The 21,781-nt window shown below is 35.9% G+C and overlaps 1 protein-coding gene across 1 annotated transcript in view; it reads left to right on the forward strand.

The window, feature by feature from the left end:
• Window positions 1-3,743: 3,743 nt before the first annotated feature.
• The window catches only part of GPM6A (glycoprotein M6A), a 131,128-nt gene continuing 113,090 nt past the window's right edge, over window positions 3,744-21,781 (forward strand). The window contains exon 1 of the mRNA XM_009474803.2: window positions 3,744-4,308. Coding sequence (XP_009473078.1) covers window positions 4,272-4,308 — 37 coding nt within the window. The 5' untranslated portion in view covers window positions 3,744-4,271. The remainder of the gene's footprint in view (window positions 4,309-21,781) is intronic.

A 21,781-nucleotide genomic window follows, 5' to 3' on the forward strand; every position in this document is an offset into this window, starting at 1 on the left:
TTGGGATATTCCAAAGATGAAATATATTCTGCCATCATTTTATAGTTATATTTCTATTTTGAATATGAATATTAATTGTGGAGCACTCTAAATATCAAATCTGATTATCCAATTTTAATTTTTTGTGAGCCTTTCAAAGATTTCTATAGTCTGCTGCCTAATTTTCATAAAATAATTACTACATGTGCATCTATGTTAGTGTTTTGGTGAGTTCAGGAGTGAGCTTTTAAAGTGAATGTCCCAGTTTTTCCCACCTGCTGTATTTTGGTTTGCACCACAGAATATTCTCGAAGAACATAAATTCTTTTTCGTATAATGAAACTAGAACATGCTTTCCAGGGGTGCACCTTATGCCACCCCAGCCCCTAAGGGGCAGTCAGTCCATGGGACCTGACTGGCATTAGTCCAAAGTGAACTCCCCTGAAACACAAAGAATGGGTATTGCTTCACTCCCCAGATCAATTGTAACTTGTTCATGCAGTCATGGGCAAAGTGTTGCAACACAGCTGAGCTAATTCGAGCTGGCTTTTGATTTTTATTGCTCAGTTACTGAGGTAGTAGTATTACTCAGGTAGTAGTATTGGCACCATACATAACATTGTGCTTTTAAATTATATTTTCATGTGTTGATCAAGGCATCATTGCACCACAACATTATTATTATAATGTAGTTGAAAATCAATAGGATTGGAGGGTGGAGTGGTAAACTCATCTGAAGGCCAAACAAAACTGAGAGTAAAAGTCAGGTGTTGTGTCATGCTGTTTAAAGCTGTAAGTGCTCAACTACATTTCATAATATCATAATGGATACCAGGGGATCTGTTAATGTCATCAGCTTCCAATTATTCTCTTGATTAACTGTTTATTTAGTCTCATTATACAGTTGGATGTTCTGTCTTGCCTTGCCATTTACAATTGGCATGGTTGTCCAACGATCACTTGCACCAATAATCTCATCTTGCATTAAGAGGGAATTTTAGACAGTCATATGTAGTTCCTACTAAAATATTTTCCTTCTGTGCCAGAAGTGTGCCCAGAAAGAGAAGGTTAGCAGCTTGGGTAGTTTCTTGGTATGACTTTAAAGTAGCTTGTATATCACTGGTGGTAAACATATTTCACAGTATACTGAAGAAAGAAAGCCTCTATGGTTGCTGCTTAGAAAATCACATAAAGTTGGCATTTTCTGGTTTTGTTTGTTACTCTTCTTAACACTGCAGAGCTTTTCTGTTGTTTGATTTTAGGATTAACACCTATTCATAATTCCATCTTGAAAGGGCCTTGGAACAGTTTTTAAAGAAACATCTAGGAGGTAGATTTCTGTTTCAATATTCATATGTTGATAAAATGCAGCTAAATATGAAGGAAGCTGACATATCTCTTTCACGTTCTCTTTCTGGCACACACACAAGCTATGAATGGATGGCCAGTTAATAGCACCTGAAACTAATCAGAGTCCTCTTAAGAAGGAGCTTTGACACTTGCGTAGTTTGGAGGAGTTGATGTTTAACAGGAGGAGGTGTTAGTATGTTTATGTCAATAATATCTACACAGAAAAATAGATTATTGCAAGGGTTGGGGGGAAAGCTCAAAGACATTGTTTGGCAATGCTACGTGTTGCTTCACCAGTTACTGTGATTTCATCTTAACCTCTGACATGAGAGTGTAGGCTTTTTAAGAAGTTAAAAATCCTATCATTAAATTAAGGTGTGTGTGAACCTGATGTGAAAATGACCATAGTCAGGACTAGATCAAGGATCCACTCAGCCCAACGTCTCATATATCTGTGCCCAAAAGCAGACTGTCTTGGAAGTAGTATAAGGAAAAGATACAACATTTCTGCAAAATATTCCTCTACTCTCCAATAATTTGCAGCTCAGGGATCTCCTGATCCAGAGGTGCATCTTCATATCCATGAATCTTTATGATTCAGTTCCTCCTTGCTCTTTTGGCTTTTTTTCACTGTCTACAAGACTGCTGCAACAAGTTCCGCAGCTTAACTACACGTTGTGTACTATGCTTTTGTTTTCTTCTGAGCCTACTTTCTTTGCAGCCCTCTCCCTTTATTGAACAAGTTTTTTCTTATTCACCTTTTCTGTCACTCATGATTGCACAATCTTTATTGTATCCTCTCCCAGTTATCTCTTTCCAGCCTTTTTTTTTGATGTTTTTTATATTTGAAACAAAATTTGTATGATTGTTTCAAGGAACAAAGTCATTTGGTTTCGTAAGTAACCTATAGATTCCTTTGTTGCAAACATTGCTGTTAAAGAGATTGGGTATCTCAAATATTTGGTGCTATCAAGAAATGAAGCTTAGAAGCAATTACCACCCTAAGTAAAATATTCACCAGACACTTTTTTTAAATATGAAAATTTATTAATGCATACGTAAGAAAATACTTTGAAAAGAAAGTCTAGCAGGGGAGATTTACACAGGAAATCTTCTGTTTTAAAGGAAATATGCCTTTTTTTTATTTTAAATCTGACTGAAGGAATGATTCCTAGAAAGATGGAAGACACTTAGATGCTATGATGTTGCAGCACTTCCATGTGTATAGGCAGTCTCAATGTGTTGAATTTGAAATGAACAATTAGATCTGAGAAGTAAAACAACTGATCATTGTTCTTCTAATTATTCCAGAAAACAGAGCCCTAGGAAGGTAAATTAAAAAGGAAAAAAGGGGTAGGAAATGCATTAGGTAAGTAAATAAATATGCATTCAGTTATTTAATTATATATAAATTTAACTTCATATATAAATTATTCTGGTGTAAAACAGATTTGAACAGATTTATATACAAACAGTGTGAAAAACAAACAAAAAACCCCACCACCAAAAACCAACCAACCAACCATCCAAAAAAAACAACAAAATTTTCTTTTTGTCACTTAGGAGGCAGCACTAGGTCAATCTATATTTAGATAGCATAAAGTAAATGTATGAGCTATTTATCATTTATATGTAAATATGAATTTTCAGCCTTAGTAGTTTTTATTTTTAGGTAATTTTTAGTAACTTTTTCCCCAGAAGGATGAGAAAAGAAAACTGTAAAGAAAAAATGGACTTTTGTTCTAATTGCACTTTTGGTGAAATGATGAAAGTCTTGAAATGACATTATGTTACTCTGTAGACTAAGGTACAAAAATGCTAATTTATTGCTAGACTGCAGCGTCCAATTTGCATTCCAAATCAGACTGCAGAGCTCCCCAAATGAGTAGGTGCCCTCACAGTGTATTTAACCTATGCTTTTCCTGAGTAAATTCATAACACTGTGTGTTCATACATGCTTCCTCACATACATACCCACATGCGGTGCTTCACCGTTTTAAAAAGGTCCATTTTTTTTTTAATAGGGATTGGAAGTGTAAGGCTAATCTTGGATATTAGCAATCAGAAAAAGAATTGATGCAAGTACTGTTTTAAATCTCTGAACTGCCCCTAAGTTCCTGTTTACTGTGACACTAACAGATAATGTGGAGGGTGCATATAATTTGCAGCAATTAATGTCATGTATTAAATTGCATTTGTAGGTGTGTATAAACACACATTTGCATACAAAATGGTACTGTTATAAAGATATTTTCTAGACTATTATAAGGGTAACAGTGTATATTTGTCGTTAGTTCCAGATGATACAGATATATCAGAAGGAGGGAAATGAAGAGTCATATTATTCTTAAACGTGCTGATACAGGAGGAGGGGGAGGCGGGGGGAGAGAGAGAGAGAGAGAGAAGTAATACAGCATAAAGAACCCACAGGCATCTGGGCTTTCCCACTTCAGTGGCAAATAGGGGGAATTATGGGTTGGTGGTCTGCTTCCCGTTAGGAGGACACCCCTCCATCTGTTTTCAGTACAGCCTGTTTCCAATTTAAAACACAGATTTCAATACAAACCTCGATTTCTTTTCTCCATTTTATATGCAAAGTGAGGCTTATGAATTGGTGTCATTGCCATAAGGGCTCAAACCAAATTTCCCCCCAAAATTTACAGGCTGTTCATTTGAATACCTGCTTACAGTGGTACACAATGGGCAGCTTTGAGAAGAAAAATTGATAATCTTCACGGAAGAGTAATTTGAATGAAATTACACTTGACAGCCTGTCTCCAAGCAAACAAGGAGAGTGAGGGAGCCTTAGCTAAGCTCTGAGGACTTGCCTAAGCCTCTGCTGTTGGAGCTTCCCAGGGAAAAAAAAATCCACACTTTTTCCTACATCTGACTGAAGATTTTGATTAATTCTCTGTAGCTGTTTCTAGTGAAGAAAGGTAGCCATGGAAGAGAATATGGAAGAGGGACAAACACAGAAAGGTATTGTGATAAAATTGCTTTCTCTTTGCAAGGAGATAATGATTTTGCTGTTCCTTATTTGCTTTAGCAGCATGCTGTAAGCTTAGTGAATATCCTTATGTGGCAGATGAGGAAAGATTTTTTTTTTTTTTTTTTTCCCATACCATTTACTTCATTCGCCTCTCTGCAATAGCACCTAGAATTAATATAGTGGCTGTCATCTGATATGTAGTATTAAAAGATTCTAAAAAACGGATTTTACATCTATACTAATAAAATTGCAAGCATTTAATGCAGCCTGCTTCCCAGACCAGTCTTTGTTAACCTTCATTTATTTCATGTTTTCACGCCTGTCTAGTTGGGTCAAGGGAGTCTAGTGTGAACTATGAGAGAGCTACTCACACAATATTTGGTGCCGGTTGCAGTTGGATATCTAACAAAGTAACCAGTATTTACACCTTGAATGAGAGTCCAGACTGAACAAAGACATGGGGCATATTTCGTATATATTTAGGCAGTATTGAAATTTCCCTCTGCCTTTTTTCCACTTTTGTTTTGCGATGTGTTGAAGCAACCTTGCTATAGTGCTAATATTTGCATTTTGCTGAAATTCATTTCGCACATTGCAGCTGAAATTGCTTTAGCAAGATGTACACAACATGTTCAGAGCATTTCTGTTCCACTGTTTCTTGTCAAGTTGAAAATAACTGAACGTTATGGGATGTGTTAGCACTTAAAGATGCAATCTAAAATTATTGCAGACTGTTTATTAATTTGTGAATCTCTGAGAAATATAGTGTTTTTAGCCTTTTCACTTAAATGTTATTCTGTACAAGCAACATTACAGTAGTGAAAGGAGCCAAGGTTTATTCATTTTACTTTACTGCAAGCACAAAGGGTAGTCCTAGTGAATATTTGCCACATTAAATCATGTATACTTTTCATTTTGCATTTATTTTGAATTCAGTTCCATTTTTGAGGAGGATTTAGGAGCTCACCAAATCATTTACTACAAACTGCCTGAAAAGGCATATTTTTCTGAGCTGGTGCCATTCTGTTTTTCCGCTCCCTGATCAATCTGCTTTCTACATGTAAATGTCATGCTTTCTCATTATAAGTGACCCATTTAGACAGAATGCAGCTTTGAATGGTTTATGGTCTTGACTTGATCTAGATGCACAGTAGATAGTCATGAGAAGACTAAAGGAGGATATATGTGCTCCCTCTGTGTATATATACCTACTTATGTTTATAGATAGATTAGTATCTGTCTGGTGATTTCAGCAGTTTCTTCAGTTGAATTTTATTATTTGCAAATGGCAGAAATAATGGGAAAGTACAAGACAGGTTTGTTTTTGTTGTGTTTTTGGTTTTTTTTCTGAAGGTAAAATCAATACTTTTATTGTATGGTTCAAATTTAGTGTGCTTTACATTTAGAAATTGAAGACATGCTTTTTTTAAAGTCTGAAATGTGGGGTTTTTTTCCTTCTTTAAAACAAGTGAATTGAACTGTTTGACCACTGGATCAAAATACTTCGTTACTGAATGATATTGCCTAAAGAAACAGTATGAAATTCAAAATCCCTAGATTCTTAATAGAGAGAAAAATAAGAGAGAAAATTGAATAATTTTGTATAATAATTTTGTAAAAGAACATGTTGTTATTGATAAACTGTGTCCTCATCGTTCATATGATAAGCAGTTGAATGACCAATAGCCACTGAAAATGGTGTGATTAATAGTGTGATTACAACAGCTAACACTATTTACCCCTCACCCCCCTTTTACAATGCCATGTGTTCAGCCTTTTTTCCCTTTAGTGGTACCCAGCTGTCATCACAGACAGTGACAGGAGAATGCTAAGAGCTCACAAATTATATGTATTTTTCCTTATTGGTGTGGAACGGGATGCTACTTAGTTGCTGTAACCATACCTGCAAACCTGTCATGTCAACCTGTCGTGTTCCCACTTTGGATTATGACAACTTTTAGAATGTATTTAGAGTTTGAAGAAAATTTACAATTTAGGAGGAAAATGAAAAAATATTTTCACTTTGGAATTTTTGGGGGTGCTTGAATGTAGATGTTGGAATTATAGTGAAATACAGGGATGATTATGAAATCATGATTCTCTGTAAGGTTTGCACTTTGCACTTGAAAAATATTGGCTGTTATTAGTATGACTTGATACTCCTCTTTCATAGTTTTTGTCTTTCATTTAGCATGATCTATCTATTATGTGTTTAATTGATATCCATAGTATAGTTCCAAGTCATCTGGACTAGTTTTTCTAGCTGTAGTGCCCCAGCAACTTTTACTATAATTCATATATTCTAATTTTCATCCTCCTGCCATCTTGAGTGGAATTGTTTCTTTCTTTTTCTCCTCTGCTTTCTACAAAATCAATGGGAGTATAAATTGTCACTGCTTATCAACGCCTGTGCTCTTCACAGCAGATGCTTTGAACCTCCCACTGAACAGCATTACGTCTTGCTAGCAGCCATGATGGAAGTGAATAGTTTCATACTGATGCATTACAAATACGATAAAGATAGCTCTAATAAGAGGCTTGCAGATTTGGAAATCTTGTTATTTTAAAGAATTTTATGCAATAAGATATAAGTGCAACCACAATTCCTACCGTAGTGGTTCCAAATAATGACCTGCCTTACACAATCTCTGTAGATTCTAGTGTTTCAGTTATGATTTTTTTAATGGCTGTATCTTGGAAAATTGTCAGCAGGGAAATATATTACATCTGTTTTCTGAAAATAAGGAATTACTAGTAGTTCAAAGTAATGACTGGAAAACAGAAATGCACATCTGCCCCCCCCCCCAGTTTTCTTTCTATTGGCCTTGGAAAATATGGTTTCTTCTTGGCATCAGTACCCTTAATAAGGTAAATTGAGATAATGCTGTTGTCCAGCAGTTTTCTTATGTAAAGCTGTAAAAACTGAAACCAAGAATAATTTGTATTTATTCATTTTCTGTTTTAAAAAATTAGAAGACTTGTTTCCCCACCTCCTACCCCTTTTTTTCTGTGATACCACATTTCCTTTGCTTGCAAGCCAGTACAGGTTGGGGAGGATGTTTCAAAGGTATTTGCTACACAGCTGTCTGTAGCTGTCCAAGAACTGAAAGTGTGTAGAAAGTCTGGCTGAAATGTAAGCTACATGTGAACACTAAAATATGTTCTAACAAAGTAAAAAGTCATAACATCTCAGAAATATCAACTTGTTCACAATTTCCATAATACTGACATTATGCTACATGCCTAGAACTGTAACATACTAAGAGCTTTGATTGCAAATTTGCTGTCTGGAAAACCCAGAATAACTAAAGCCTGTAATTTATTTGACTGGTTTATTTTTCAAAAGTGATCAGCTCCACTTACAAGCAGAAGTTTCACTGATGTCTTTAGGGATGCATGCTAATTTTGAGAACCTCATGCATAAATTTGCATGTGTCAGTGGCAGGTCTCAGCTGCCAGTGTTTGAAAGACAATGACGACAAACTGGTAGCTTTGCTGTGTGGAAAAAGATATTGGCCCAGTTCCTGCAGAACAGGTCTTCCCTCTGTGAAAGCACTAAGATTGCAATGATGTCCCCAACTCCAGTCACTTGTCCCAATAGAAAACTTCTCGTAAGACAGGCACTGTAATTTTTTGCGTTGTGTGGGACTTGGTACAGTGGAGTTCAGGATTTTTCTCACCACTTATCTATTTCAGAAAAAGAGAAAGATTCTGTAACACAGCAAGACACACTTATACCACTTGCACTAAATTGAAGATAAATGTGCCTTTTTTTTATGGTTCATCCATAACTTCAATTTATAAAATAAACTCTTGGGAATGGATGGAGCATCTGTGTTTGTACAGCAGCAAACATGATGAAGAGCTAATTATACTTAAGCTCTCTTGGCTGTAGTATACCTAACAAACATAAATAAGGTTCCACTGGTAGGATAGCAAAAAAATATATTATTGTGACAAGAAATGGTTGAATGCTAGCAAATAAATAATGAGTTAGTATTTGGTCTGTGTTAGTGATTTAAGTGGATCTGCAGCCTATTATCAAAGCTTTTGCTTTTGTTCCACAGCATGCCAGTAAAGGAGAGCTTTAAGCAGAGTTTTAGATGAAACTCATAAGGAGTCTAGTATGCTATCAGTAATATGTACACACAGCCTCTTCTTCTTCAGCCATGAGAGACTGAATTGCTTCCTCTTACTTCAGTACTTTTTGGAAAATGGCAGACTCTGAGTTAGTAGGATACTATAGACTAGATGAAAGTGATGATTTTTATTTCATATTAAGAAATAAACCAACAGCCAAATACTCAAAACACTTCTGGCATCCTTTGCAAGTTAGTCTTCTAAATCTTTTTATTTACCTCTAAAAGAGAACAGTTGTCCAGTTTCTCATTTGACTGTTGTTAGAAAGTTGGTTAAAATAAAAATGAGCAAATCTCAGTATTTTGCACTTTGATTTTGTTGGGTGGCTATACTTGTAAATAAAGCCGCGGAGTTATTTTCTGTTCTTTAATGTCAATGCCACGCTAAGTGTGAGCCATGCTTGTATCTTCAGTTAGATCTTTGTTGTTAGTAACGCTGTCTAGTCTTATGGGACCCCTGAAGTACAATCAGTTTTGTGAGTAATTTGGCAACAGTTTTTAAATTTGGCCTTATAAGTAGGAAGTAGCAGACATTTGCTGGCTGATATTCTTCATACATAACTCAGATTTGCAATGCTTGATTCTTAAAGAAAACATGATGGGCAGAGGTCAATCTCTATTTCTTTTGGGAATATGTTTTCAATTCTACTCTTAGTTCCCAAGCTTGTGTTCAGATTGGATTTTTACAGGTTCCTTCAGAGTAGAATGGTCTTAACTTTCATCATGTTTATTGTTGCCTGTTCTTAAAAGTGTGTGTGTATAGTAAATGTCAGATAAAATACTCACTCACTTGACAATCACAAAGTCACTAACAGAGTGAATAATTTTCCTTCTTAATCAATGTTAAATATGGAAGTAAATTTTAACATCTGGCAAAGTATCTCACTATATTTCCTGCTTAACACTCCTTAGTAGTTAATCAGTAAGGTTTATTAAAGAAAAATGCAATAACATTCAATATGAATTTGAAGTTAATTGTTCTAATATTATAAGAGTTATTCTCCTTTATGTAATAACTACAGACTACCTTACTTAATATTCTTACATTAGAAGCAGTGAGTTCCAGAGCTGTGGTTGGAATATGTTATTATTCAATACATTAGGCTTTTATTCACCGATAATGTTGTAAATAAAATTAGTCCTGCATCCTTATTTAATCTTTAATGTTGAAATGTCTCTATTAATAGTAGAAAACTTTGTATTTCTTATGGGCTTAACATCATACTAGTCATAGGCATGAAAATCCAGCATTAAGAGGACCTAATTGTACTTTTATATATATTCTTATAGGGCAAAAAGTATTCCAACTGCCCTAAGGCAGATGGAATCCTCAATTGAATGTGTGAGAATTTAAGTCTTCATGGTAATTTTGGCACTTGTATGTCAATTTCATAACAAAGCTATTTTAGAAATAAGATATTTCATAAGTAAGAGATATAAATGCTTACAAAAAAGTGTTTAATATATTTAAAATTATTAATTTATACTAATTCTTGAAAAAATACTGTATCAAAACAGCAATATAAATTTATATAAAGCTTTTTCTAGAGTTTGTGAAAGTAAAGGCTCACTTTGGGGGAAAAGGGGTATTTTGGGTTTCTAATTTGAACAAATAAGCATTTAGTAATGATAAAACAATACTGCAGATACAGCAAAAATAAACTTGATTCAGGTTAGTGCTTAGGCTCCTTTATGGAGAAGGATTGAGGGACTGATATATCTAATATCTAAAAATTGTTCATTTTATTGTGACTATGCATTCATTTCTGATAAGCACCTTAAACAATTTTGGCAATGCAATTTTTAACCTGTTTGAATTGCCTGCCACTGCACTAAAATTCAGGATGAAAGAATGGATAGAATGCTGCTGGCCTCACATAATGACAATGTTTGCTTTCTTGGTATGATAGTTTCAAACTGTTAATTTGGTCTATATAAACAGGTGAGAATATGCTCTTTCCTCCTAATAGTTTTATATGGAGGATTAAGTCGAAAATAAGAAAAAAAAAATACACATTTTTGGGCTGTTCTGCTTCAGGTTGTAAACACTGTGTATGATTTTATAAAAAGCATAAAGCACATAAGCACCTGATGGCCATTGAAAATCAGAATGTAAAAAAGGCAAAGGTGAATATTGAACTTATATCAAATATTTTGTCAGTTAATATTCCATTTGAAAATTCTATTTCAGAAGAATTTTCAGCCAATTCGTGCAACTAAAATACATAATTCCTGCTGATATCTTACCATGTGACTGATTTCTGAGAGAGGCCAGCAAGTCCCACATTGATGTGTTGCCACAAATCTTTTGCTTGAGGGGGTGGGGAATTACAGAGACTTCAGTTCCAGCATGTAAGGAATGAGAAATAAGTCTTGTCATTTTCTCAGCTGCAGAGAGATCAAACTCAGAGGATCAAAATTGTGAGGGTCAAAGATAAACACCGAATATGGATTAACTATCAGAACTGAGAATTTTTGTACACATACGCTCTAGGGCCTTTTGAAGGAAGGCCACTGACACAAAAAATGGCTTAGGTATTCTGTTAGCTTCTCCATGCCAACTCTCATACTACAATACACTAGTCTCATGAAGGCTAAATTTTCTCTTCCCTCCCGCCCCTCCCCCCCCCCCGATAGTTTAAGCTCCTTCTTACTAGTCATCATGCAGGATTTCAGCAGTCTTCCCAAAATTTTTACTGCAGCCATCTGGGACAACATTGTTCCAAATAACAGTTCCTAAAGTATCACCAACTACTACTACTAAGTGTAAGGATTACTCTTCTCTTTACATTTATAATACCCCTGATATTTGCACTTGGACAGTTTCTGAAGAATTTGTATTTGGTTCACATAGTGAAAGTTTCATTTTTTTTTTCTTTCCCCAGTAGTGATAACAATACAACTGTACAGCAAATGAATATCACAATAAATTTAGTATCAGTTTTAACAAAAATCTGTCTTTCTAACAGTGGTGTGAGGGAAGCAGTGCATTTGCTGCAGTTCTGGTATAAAACTAGACTTCAGCAAAAGGTGAATTTGCTGCACTTTTGGTATACAAGTTTTGCAGAAAGGTGCTACTGCCAGAGTATAAATAAAACTCAAATAAAATATAGTATTTGCTGTTCCAGTAAGCACTTCCCATTTGTACCCCATGAGTGTTTTGTTTTTCTTCCTCTTTCTAAAAAAAAAAAAAAAAGTAGCTCTTTGTGACTGCTGTCCTGCTTTTCAATTTTCTCTGGAAGCACTTTCTTTTTAGCATCTGGAAGGCATGGAAATGAAATTCTACAACATTTTTTTAATTTCTTCTGGGAACATATAAGATGACAAGTGCTGCATGTTTATTAATTAAGTCATAGCTGGTCACATCCTGCTTCTCAATCTGCAGCAGGATGATTTTATATAGGTAAAATTGGTCATTAAGGATGAATTTGAAGGAAGAGAGTATAATAGTTTAGTGAAGTGATTAAGGAGGGATTGCTTTGCATTAAGGCACAATGGGAAAAAAATAGAGATGATTCTGCTGATAGAGGTTGAAGAGAGGCAATATGACGAAAAGAAGAAAGGAATAAGCAATATAACTTGAAAGACCTTTGGAGGGGTTCAGAAGTTTGAAATTGATATGGAAATAGAGGAAGACTAATATTAGAGTTAAAAGAATGAAAGATACTAACGTTTGGTCTTTCAGACAAGACCTATAGAGGGCCTTGATGGAAATTTTAGGAGTTCCTTTAGAAATAAAATGTGGTTTAAGGCAGAGTGTTTTTAAATGGCTTCCAAATCTTTACATTTTAGTCTCTCAAGAAAAAAAAAATTAAAATCTCTTATGGTGTTGATATAATGATATAAAGTTCAATAATTTTAAACTTAAAAAAACCCAGCCAAAACAAAGTAATCTGAACGGAGTAGTACTAGATTGATATTTGCAGATTAATGTCGGTAAATAAAACATTTGAGAAGTTTTACATAAAAAGTTATTAGAAGCATAAATTCAGATTATCTTTTTAAAATAGTGAACATGCAAGTTAAACACTTTTTTTCCCCCAAGTGAAAGAGCAGCCATGCTATGTTCATGGATACTATGGTAATATTGTAATATTACTATGGTAATACTGTAACTGTGAGCAGTTTCTACCCATTTTGAAGTTATGCATAGGTGAGGGAAAGAGGGAGAGCAGGTTCGGTTTTATCTTAAAGCGATGAGAGATAGGAAAGATCCTCTCAGTTGGAAAAGGAAAGTATATCATGTCGTGTTCATGGAAAAGAGTTCTCACAGTTGACCTGTTGGCCTAGATTCTCTGGTGAAGGAAGCTGGTACTGCATACCCTTGCCTAGCAAGGTGATGTAGCCAGTGTGGGAGGCTCCACAGTGTAGTGGCACCCTCCACTGCTGGTGAATCAGCTTAGCTTTCTTTATGTAATTCATCAAAGCCTGCCACCCCCTGATTTCCCACCAAATCTTCTCTTACTCTATTAAGCTATATGCAATAGTAAGCAGCTGGCATAATTTTGAATCAATTTAAAAGCTTTTAGAAAAGAAACATGGGAAGAGCTTGGGGTGTCTCTTTGCAGCTCTCAAGTGAGGACATGTTTGGCCATAGCTAAGAACTTAGGCTTGCATATTTTTATACAGGAGTAGATCCTGAGCTTCTGGTGTCGTGGCTTTTATTGGTATCTCAGTGAGTAGATGAAGAAACCAATCCAAGCCAGGTACTCATCCCTGTGCTTGGATGGCACAGAGCTCTGATTCTTGCCTCTCCAGAAGAAAGCCAATATATACATATTATCGTGTTTTATTTCCATCTGCCAAATTGTTTGCTCCCCATCTCTTTTGCCCTTCTATTACACATCTCACTTTAAACAACCCTCAACCTTCAAAAGATCTTCTGCTCTGATATGGTGCAAGCTACTAACAGTACCTTAAATGCTTTGGGACTTCTTAATACAGGCTAGAATCTGCATGCAGAAGTTGATGCTGTGGTAAGTTTCTCTAGTATGACAAGGAGAATCTGGACTGTGCTGAGCCAGATATTGTGCAGGCTGCTGAGGGTGAATCCTCCAAGTCTGCACTAGAGGTGGAAGACTATGGAAAAGTTAGCACTGTTGCTAGTTCTACTGTTCCTGTTCTATCAGTAAATAACTCCTAGGTCTTAAGACTGTTCTTTAACATTTCACATTAGCAAACATTTGCAGTTTTGGATGGTTTTCTTTCTGATATCTTTCAGGAAAAAAAGGATAGACTCTAGATATTATGCTGGCATATAAAGCCCCAAAGAAACTTGCAGACAGTCTCTTTGTTAGCTTATAGAAGTACACCGCAGAGATTAGTAAGCCTCCCGCATTTCAGGTTTTACCTGGTCATCTCCTTGGTCTCTTGGGAAAATTCAAGTCATACGTTTTGACCCATAAAGCACAAATGGCCTGAGAATATGATGTGGGAATTTATGGAACACCTTGAATTTCATGGCATTCTAGGCATGTTGCCAAAGACATCTGTATGTAGCCTAGTGGTAGAGCCCTCTCTGAATAATTTTTATATGTTGTTGTGGTTTGTGATAAGCCTTTGGTAATACTGCCAGGAACTGCAAATTCTGAGGTATTCCTATTGGATAAGGAGAATTAAATACACAGTTCAAGTAATATAAAACAGAGCATCTACCCTTCCTTACAAAGTACAGGAGAATTAACAGTTACTTATTAGAGAGGCAGAAGGACATTTTTTCCAGAGGGAGGCATACTTGTGATCTCACTTGAGGGAGCATTTGTGGATTACCTAACTGAAGTGATTCAATGGATGATTGCATTCCCGGTTAGTGAATGACAACAGACAAGCTAAAGTTACCTTAACCTTTCCAGTAAATTAATCCTTGCCTTTTATCAGTTAAATACCATATTGCATCCTCATGTCATATGTACAAAGTGATTTACATTCAGCAACTTCTTGCTCTTTACTAACCTGCTTGTTCTGTTACTTCTATGGTGAAGATTATATTTCCAACTACATTTTTCTGCATAATTAATTTACCATGTTCATGGTGGAACTTGGAGGCTGGATCTGGTCTCTGGGATGCTTACATTTGATATGCTCCCTTTTCAACGGAGGAGGCGGGGAACAACTGAGCAAAAGGTGCTGCTGTCGCTCGGAGCAGACAAATGCTTCTATGCCCTACCTGAGTACAATGTTAAACAGGTCAGGTAGCTGTAGTAGAGGAAAGGGGATGCAGTAGCTGCTACTGGGCACAGCGAGCCCAAATTCAACCTCTCTGGCTGTTGGATTAGTCTATTGTGAAAAACCATAACTAAGCAGATGTGCATGAACAGATTTTTATTTTTACTGATAATGACGATAGTAAAATCAATAACATTTTGAATTCTGCATATGGCACAAAACAACTTAAACTTTTAAAAGATGATAGTGTTTTTCATAAAGGTATATACCAATAAAGAGCATGTCCTTGCACTTATGGGGGTAGTAGGTTGCTAAATCATTGTAAATAGTAACTCAATATGCATAACTGAGGATGACAGTAAATGTCTGAAATTGCCCTGAGAAAGGGACCATTGATGACTTGCCACTGTGTTGTTCATAAAGGTATTCGATTATATTGTTGAAGTTGTATTATTGATTTTTAAACTGAGTAGCTTTAGTGTGAAATGCTTCCCACTTAACATGGTTTGCCTTTTGTCGTGGTTTAGGCCCAGTCGGGAAGCAAGCACCACACAGTCGCTCACTCACCCTCCCCCCCAGTGGGATGCAAGAGAGAATCAGAAGAGCAAAAACTTCTGGGTTGAGATAAAGGCTGTTTAATAATTCAAATAAAATAATAATAATTTTTTAAAAATGTAATGAAAAGGAAAACAACTAGAGAGAGAGGGAGAGAGAGAGAAAGAGAAACAAAACCTAGGAAAAAGAAGTGATGCAACCGCTCACCACACACTGACTGATGCCCAGCCCATCCCCAAGCAGTGACTGCTGCCCCCCTGGCCAACTGCCCCCAGCTTATATACTGAGCATGATGTCATAAGGTATGGGATAGCCGTGTGGCCAGTCTGGGTCAGCTGTCCTGGCTGTGCCCCCTCCCAGCTTCCTGTGCACCGGGCAGAGCATGGGAAGCTGAAAAGTCCTTGACTAGTGTAAGCACTACTTAGCAACAACTAAAACATCAGTATGTTATCAACATTATTCTTATACTAAATCCAAAACACAGCACTACACCAGCTGCTAGGAAGAAAATTAACTCTATCCCAGCCAAAACCAGGACACCTTTGTTCATGACTTGTTGATAAACCAGTCCTACATAGAAAAGGAACTTACTTACATTTCTAGCTGAATGACACAAATAGTGATTTACTTTCTCATGAAACAGTCTGAGTAAGTTAGATATATAAAATGCTTTTCCTATTTGTTGTGATGCTCCAATATAGCAGTACAATTGTCTTCAGAGACTTTCTCAGCCTTCTAATTTCTTGCTGAGAGGTTGACCGCTACTTCTGATCAACATACACTTTTAACATTATAAATAAGCATAACCATGCTTTCCCCTGCCTTTCCTCTTAGTAGTAGGTTGCAGTTCCTTCTGAACACCTGCAGATTCTCTTTGTAGTTCTCACACTATTCAAAAGCATCTTATTGCCGTGTTACTTAGCTAGATGGCTGAACTAGATAGAAACAAAACAGTATCTTGTTTTCCAAATGTTCATAATTAGCTTGGGACTTACTCCTCTGAGCCATAAAACTTTTTCTTCTATTTAGTCTTGACTATATTTGCTACATAATACTTCCTTTTTTCTGGAAAATTCATAGTCCTAGTAGAGTCTTAAGTACCACTTTCATTCACACTGCCCACCAACGTTGTCGAAATGAGTAGGTTTTCCTTGTAAATGCATATATTGCCCTTGATTTTAGGGTAATATAATGCTTCTAAAATTATAGATATAAGTAACTTCAAAATCAATGACCAATGCTCTGATGCTGCAAAAACTTATATGTACATATTTGATGTCATGCACTGTCCATAATCCCATTGGTTTTACACCAATTATTCACATAAGCAAAAAGGAAGATGATGCATAGTCTTTAAGATTAAGACCTAATAGTGCCATGGAGTAATTTGCATGTAGCCATTAGGTTTTTGGCAGGAAATCTGTGAGAGGTTATGATGATGCAATTTAATAGGGTCTGAGACGAGACTGGAAGGAAGGTTGAATGCAGTTGATTTATCTGCTGGGGTATTTTTGTTTATTTTGCTTGGTGTTACAGTAGATTAATACACTTTCTCTCTTGTGTCTGTCTGCAGGTTCCAAGAAATTAAAACAGCCAAAAAAAAAAAAAAAATTTTTATGGCGTTTTGTATGTGTTTTTCCTTTGAATTACTAGAATTTTGATTCATTCATGGGCAGGGTATACTGGACCTTCTAGTGATATTGAAATACTTTGCTAGCGTGTCTTGTTCTCATGCTTAAGCCAAGCTGATCATCAAATTTGCTGTGCAGATGGAATTTTCCCCAAGGCAGGCTACTAGTGACCTTCTTTTTACCTTTTTTCTGCAACATGGTCATGGTCTGCTTTCTAAGATTATCTGGGAGTTTAATTTTATTACATTCCTGCTGCTAGTGCAAGGACTAATACTGGTGTTATCCTTCTCACTGTACTCTTGTAACAAACTATAGGTGAGACTTTTGGTCTTTTAAGGCATGTCTGAAGCAGTGTGTTGGTTAGTTGCCTGTGTTTTGTGGGATAGAGTGGAGTAGATGTTTGAGAAACCCTTCTGAGTTGAGAGTCTATTCCAAGGCTTTCTGTTATTACAACGTTCTGGACTCTGACAGTGTCTAGTATGAATACAGAAAATGGGTGTTTGTTTCTGAGATTTTTGCCATATAAATTGCGCTGTTTAAAATCTTAAAGGGAAAAAAGATACTATTGTCAGCTATGTGTAGAGTTTGCAAGAGTATCTTCTGTCATACGTTATAACCATTCTATCATACAGATAAAATTAATCAAAAAAGGTGCTTATCACTGTGGCTATCCTAAGAGTTTAGTAAAACATGTATACTACAACCACACCCATGGCATGTGGCACAAAGGCCAGAAAATAAAAAGTAAATTTATTTCAGCTGTTCAACAGCATATGGAGGCTACCATTTCCCAAGGATGCCATCTTTTAAAATTATTCTGGATTTATGAACATTGTTCACTAGTGAAAACACTGAAGTAATTATAACCTAGTGGTGAGTAGGTCTTTTAGGTCAGCTGTGTTTTTGCTAATGGTTCAGACAAGATATTTTTCTCTCCCCTCCCCGTCTGGTACAGTCATTAAATATTTAAGACACAGGGGAGCCTGTTAGGGACATTTGGGGTCTTTTATTGGATTTATGGATGTGTTTGCATATGGGGGACTTTTGCTGTTCATATTTTCTTCATTTTGATCCGTTATACATGCCCATTCTATCTATATTGCCTGTGCTTCTAGCAGATATCCTTCCATTATTACCTGTCAAATCCCTTTCTAGATGAAAACATGTACTTTACTACATATTTATTGACAGCATTAACTTCTGAAATCCAGTTCAGGCACCTCAAGACTTTAAAGTACCTGTAGCTAGCTGCAGGTGTGTTTTGTGAATGTTATACACAACCAAAGAGCTGAAATATACTGTTCTTTCCTGATAGAAGAGTACAGTTATGTCCACGCCTGGGGAGTTACGTTCTAACACACAGTTATTCCTACTTGTCTGTCTTGATTTATTTCTCATATTGTTTTATTTTTATTATTACCTTTTAATGTAGATTCAACTAGATTTGATGTAGCTGCTGCAGTTGCTAAATCTTGTGACATCCTCTGGGATCTCATTTTTCTCTTTTGGTTGTTCTTGCCTTCATAATTCCTAATCTTTTTTTGAGTGCGTACGAACTCTGTACCTTAAGCTGGAAAGATGGACTGTGGACTACTAGAGATCTGAAAGTACGGCCACTCAGGAATCGCTGATCTGTAATCATTCCTCTAATCTAATATCCTGACAAGGCGATAAACTTCAATGTTGCTACAGAATGTTGTTGTTTTATTTCTATACGGGATAATTTTACTAGGCTTTTTGTAGTCCTTCAGGGACAATGAATTACACAATGGCCCAGATGTAACAAGCAATATAAGAGTAGCAGTCATTAAACTAAATTATTGCAGTCATCCTTACTGTCCTTAATCTGTTATGGTTTTTTTCCATAACAACCTCAGTGTGATAAACTGTATAATTTAAAAGCTTCTCTACAGAAATGTGACGAGGAATAATTTGACTAGGGGTAGCAGTGGGTAATAACGCTTCAGAGTTTTTTTTTCAGGTAGGCATGGTCATAAATTCTATAATAAATTAAGCTAGTAAGGACTAAAATATAGAATACTTGCATGGAATGAATGTAATGAAACAAACTTGCTCTTTGTAAGTGGGAAAGCATGTTAGAAATCTCCACAATTTGTTCACTGTTGTCAGAATATGAAAAAACTTTCTATATTTTTCATTTTAATGACGTGATGTAAAAAGAGGGCAATTATTTGCATTTGCTTTATGCAATTGCTTTGACTGCTTGTTTTTATTTTTTGTCCATTATGACTCATTTTATGAAATTGTTTGTTTTTCCTTTGTTAAGAACAATTCAGGAACCACTAGCCTCTTTTCTAAGTGTCTTTGTGGTTGTTGGGATAGAATAGCAGTTGCTCTGTCAATGTCACAGTGTTTATTTTAATCTCGGAATTAATTTTCTTGGTTGCTAGGCAATTCTACTTCATAGTTTTAATGGAAATGACTAATTCAGAGTGGTATCAGTTCAGAATATGCAATCGTTTGCTTTAAAACTGAAACTAGATTTCTCTATGACATAATGCTTGACAAATACTTGTGTCGGTGTACAATTTTATGCCTGTAGCTAATAAAATATCCAAATTTCTGTTATCCAATCCTGTATTTCTTGTACCTTCCAGCAAAGCCATTGTAAATCTAAGGTATTCAGTAGAGGCAGAATTGGGCTTTTACGTGTACGTAGAGGGTAAATATCTGCTCTATGTCTGACATTTTAGAAATTTTTAAAGGCAGCTTATGGAGCTGATTATGTATTTGGAGACGGTATCAGTTAAGTCTTTTTATGTCCTCAGTGGCAGTGGTGTAATAAGTGCTATGTGTCTCAGTTACTCAGCTTGCAGATGTATTCAGCAGGTCTTGTTTATTAGCAGTGCAGGGAAGTTCAAAAATAGGTATGAATATTCAAAGTAGTAATAACCATATTATTAAAGAAAACCTCTTAACAGTCTGTAGTTCCAGAGCTGTTTTTCATACTGGAAAAATATAATGCCTCAGGACAGTTTCTTTAAACTTTAAAATACTGTTTTCTGCTGTTTCCATACTATTCTTATTGCAGGACAAATATAAAGGAAAAAGAACTTTAAATGAAGCTTCATAGATTCCTCCGTATCAGGGTAGTGCAGAAGCATAGACCTTGTTTATTTTGTTGGTATCAGCTATGCTTTCATTTCTCCGGAGCTATCAGCTAGTGAAATACTGTTTTTTGGCTTGTTATCTCCATTCCACTCTTATGTTTCCATGCTGGTGAACTGCACGGCTTAAAAATGAATGAAATCCACGCTGCTTCTCTGTAGAAGGAGAAGAGCATCCTGTGGGCCAGAATGCCAATGACGTGCCCTAGTAGGCACTGTGCTCCTGACATTTGGCTCAAGGTTTATCAGCTCAGTTTCTCTAGCCCAGAGCATCATTCTGCTTGCTTAATTGCTCTTTATTTTCCTTCTCCCTAGTTTATAGTAAACTTGTCTTCCTGATAGTGGCCACCTTGTCGGTACAGTTAGTGCACTGAGGACCACAGCTGATTTGGTTTATCTTAATAATTTGCTGCCATTAAAAAGCTAAATGAGGAGTCTAATTTTGTCCAGTTCAAAGGCTTAATATGTTATCAAGACAGAGAAGACTGGGAATGTTATATATTTTAAAGATTTTTTTATTAAGTATACAATCTTTGCAGTATCTCTTAATACAACTAGCCTCTAGCAATATCTTCCAATTGCTGTCTTACAACTTTAATTGCAGCTGATGTTGGTGTTAGGTAAGCAACAATACTGTGCTATTTTGGAGATTGCTAATTGGATTTTAGAGGAAAAAAACCTTCTAAAATCACACAATTTTAAGTATTTTCAAGACTTTTTTGAAAGGATATAGGGGGAAAAAAAAGGTAGATAATTCAGCTGTATTCTTCATAGTACAATCTGCTTTTATTCAGTTGTTATTTATGAACTAATAAGGTGGGTAGATAGCCAGAATGTTCACAACTGTAATGATAATGTGCAATGAAAGTAAGAAGTTGGATCATTTGTATTCAATATATACTTGGGAGACCTTCTCACTTTTTGTAAATGAGAGGTGGAATATGCAGCCAAAATGCATAAGATTACATTCATGTTATTGAGCTCTCCCAGCTCATCTTAATCTGTTTTACCACTTAAAGAAAGCAGTACTGAGATGATAGTTTTCAGTTTGTGAAACTGGGTTATGAAACTCCTGCAACAGAAGCATAAAAATTTTAATGTGAGTGAAAGCGAACCTGTAGGGGATATGAAATAAATTTCTTAAAGAACATATGCCATACCCCTCATTCTGTGAGGCAGAACACTTGTATAAACTGGTTGTAAAAACAACTGCTTTATTGTAATAACATTACCAAACACCAACAATTGCCTTTCAACAAATAGGGTAAAAACGACAAAACAAAAATCCCATCAAAGACCTTCCCAAGACAGTTCCAGTAGTGTGCAGCTTCAGTAGGTACAAACATTGGACCTTTGTTCAATATATGAATACTCAGCAAGAGTACACTGTTAAAAAAAGGAAATGTGTCACAGCAATAACTTCCATCATGCTTGGTAATTCTGAAGAATGTTATGAAATAGTGAAGGTATCAGAAGTTATATTATTGGATTGAAAAGTAAACTCATTTTTCAGCCAGTAATTTATAAGTTACTGTTTTAGAGATACTGTTTTGTGAAAATTATTAGGATATCATTTAAGATTCTGGACCGAGATATGAAAGATATGAAAGATCTGAAACTGACTGCCTATGTTGTTTGTATTTTTCCATACAGAAAAAACAATACCTACAGAAATTACTACAAAATTGTTTGTGCCCTTGAAAAATCTTACTGTAACTCACTGTGTCTCGGTTTCCCATCTGTGAAAAGCCATATAAGACATACATAAGCTTTCCTTTCTTCCCATTCTGTGACTTGTTTATTGCTTTAGTAGATTGTAGTCTTTAAATTTCTACAACTGGAATC

The sequence above is a fragment of the Nipponia nippon genome, unplaced genomic scaffold (assembly GCF_047370975.1).
Source record: "Nipponia nippon isolate SJK-2023a ecotype South Korea unplaced genomic scaffold, ASM4737097v1 scaffold_6, whole genome shotgun sequence".
NCBI classification, from domain to species: domain Eukaryota; kingdom Metazoa; phylum Chordata; class Aves; order Pelecaniformes; family Threskiornithidae; genus Nipponia; species Nipponia nippon.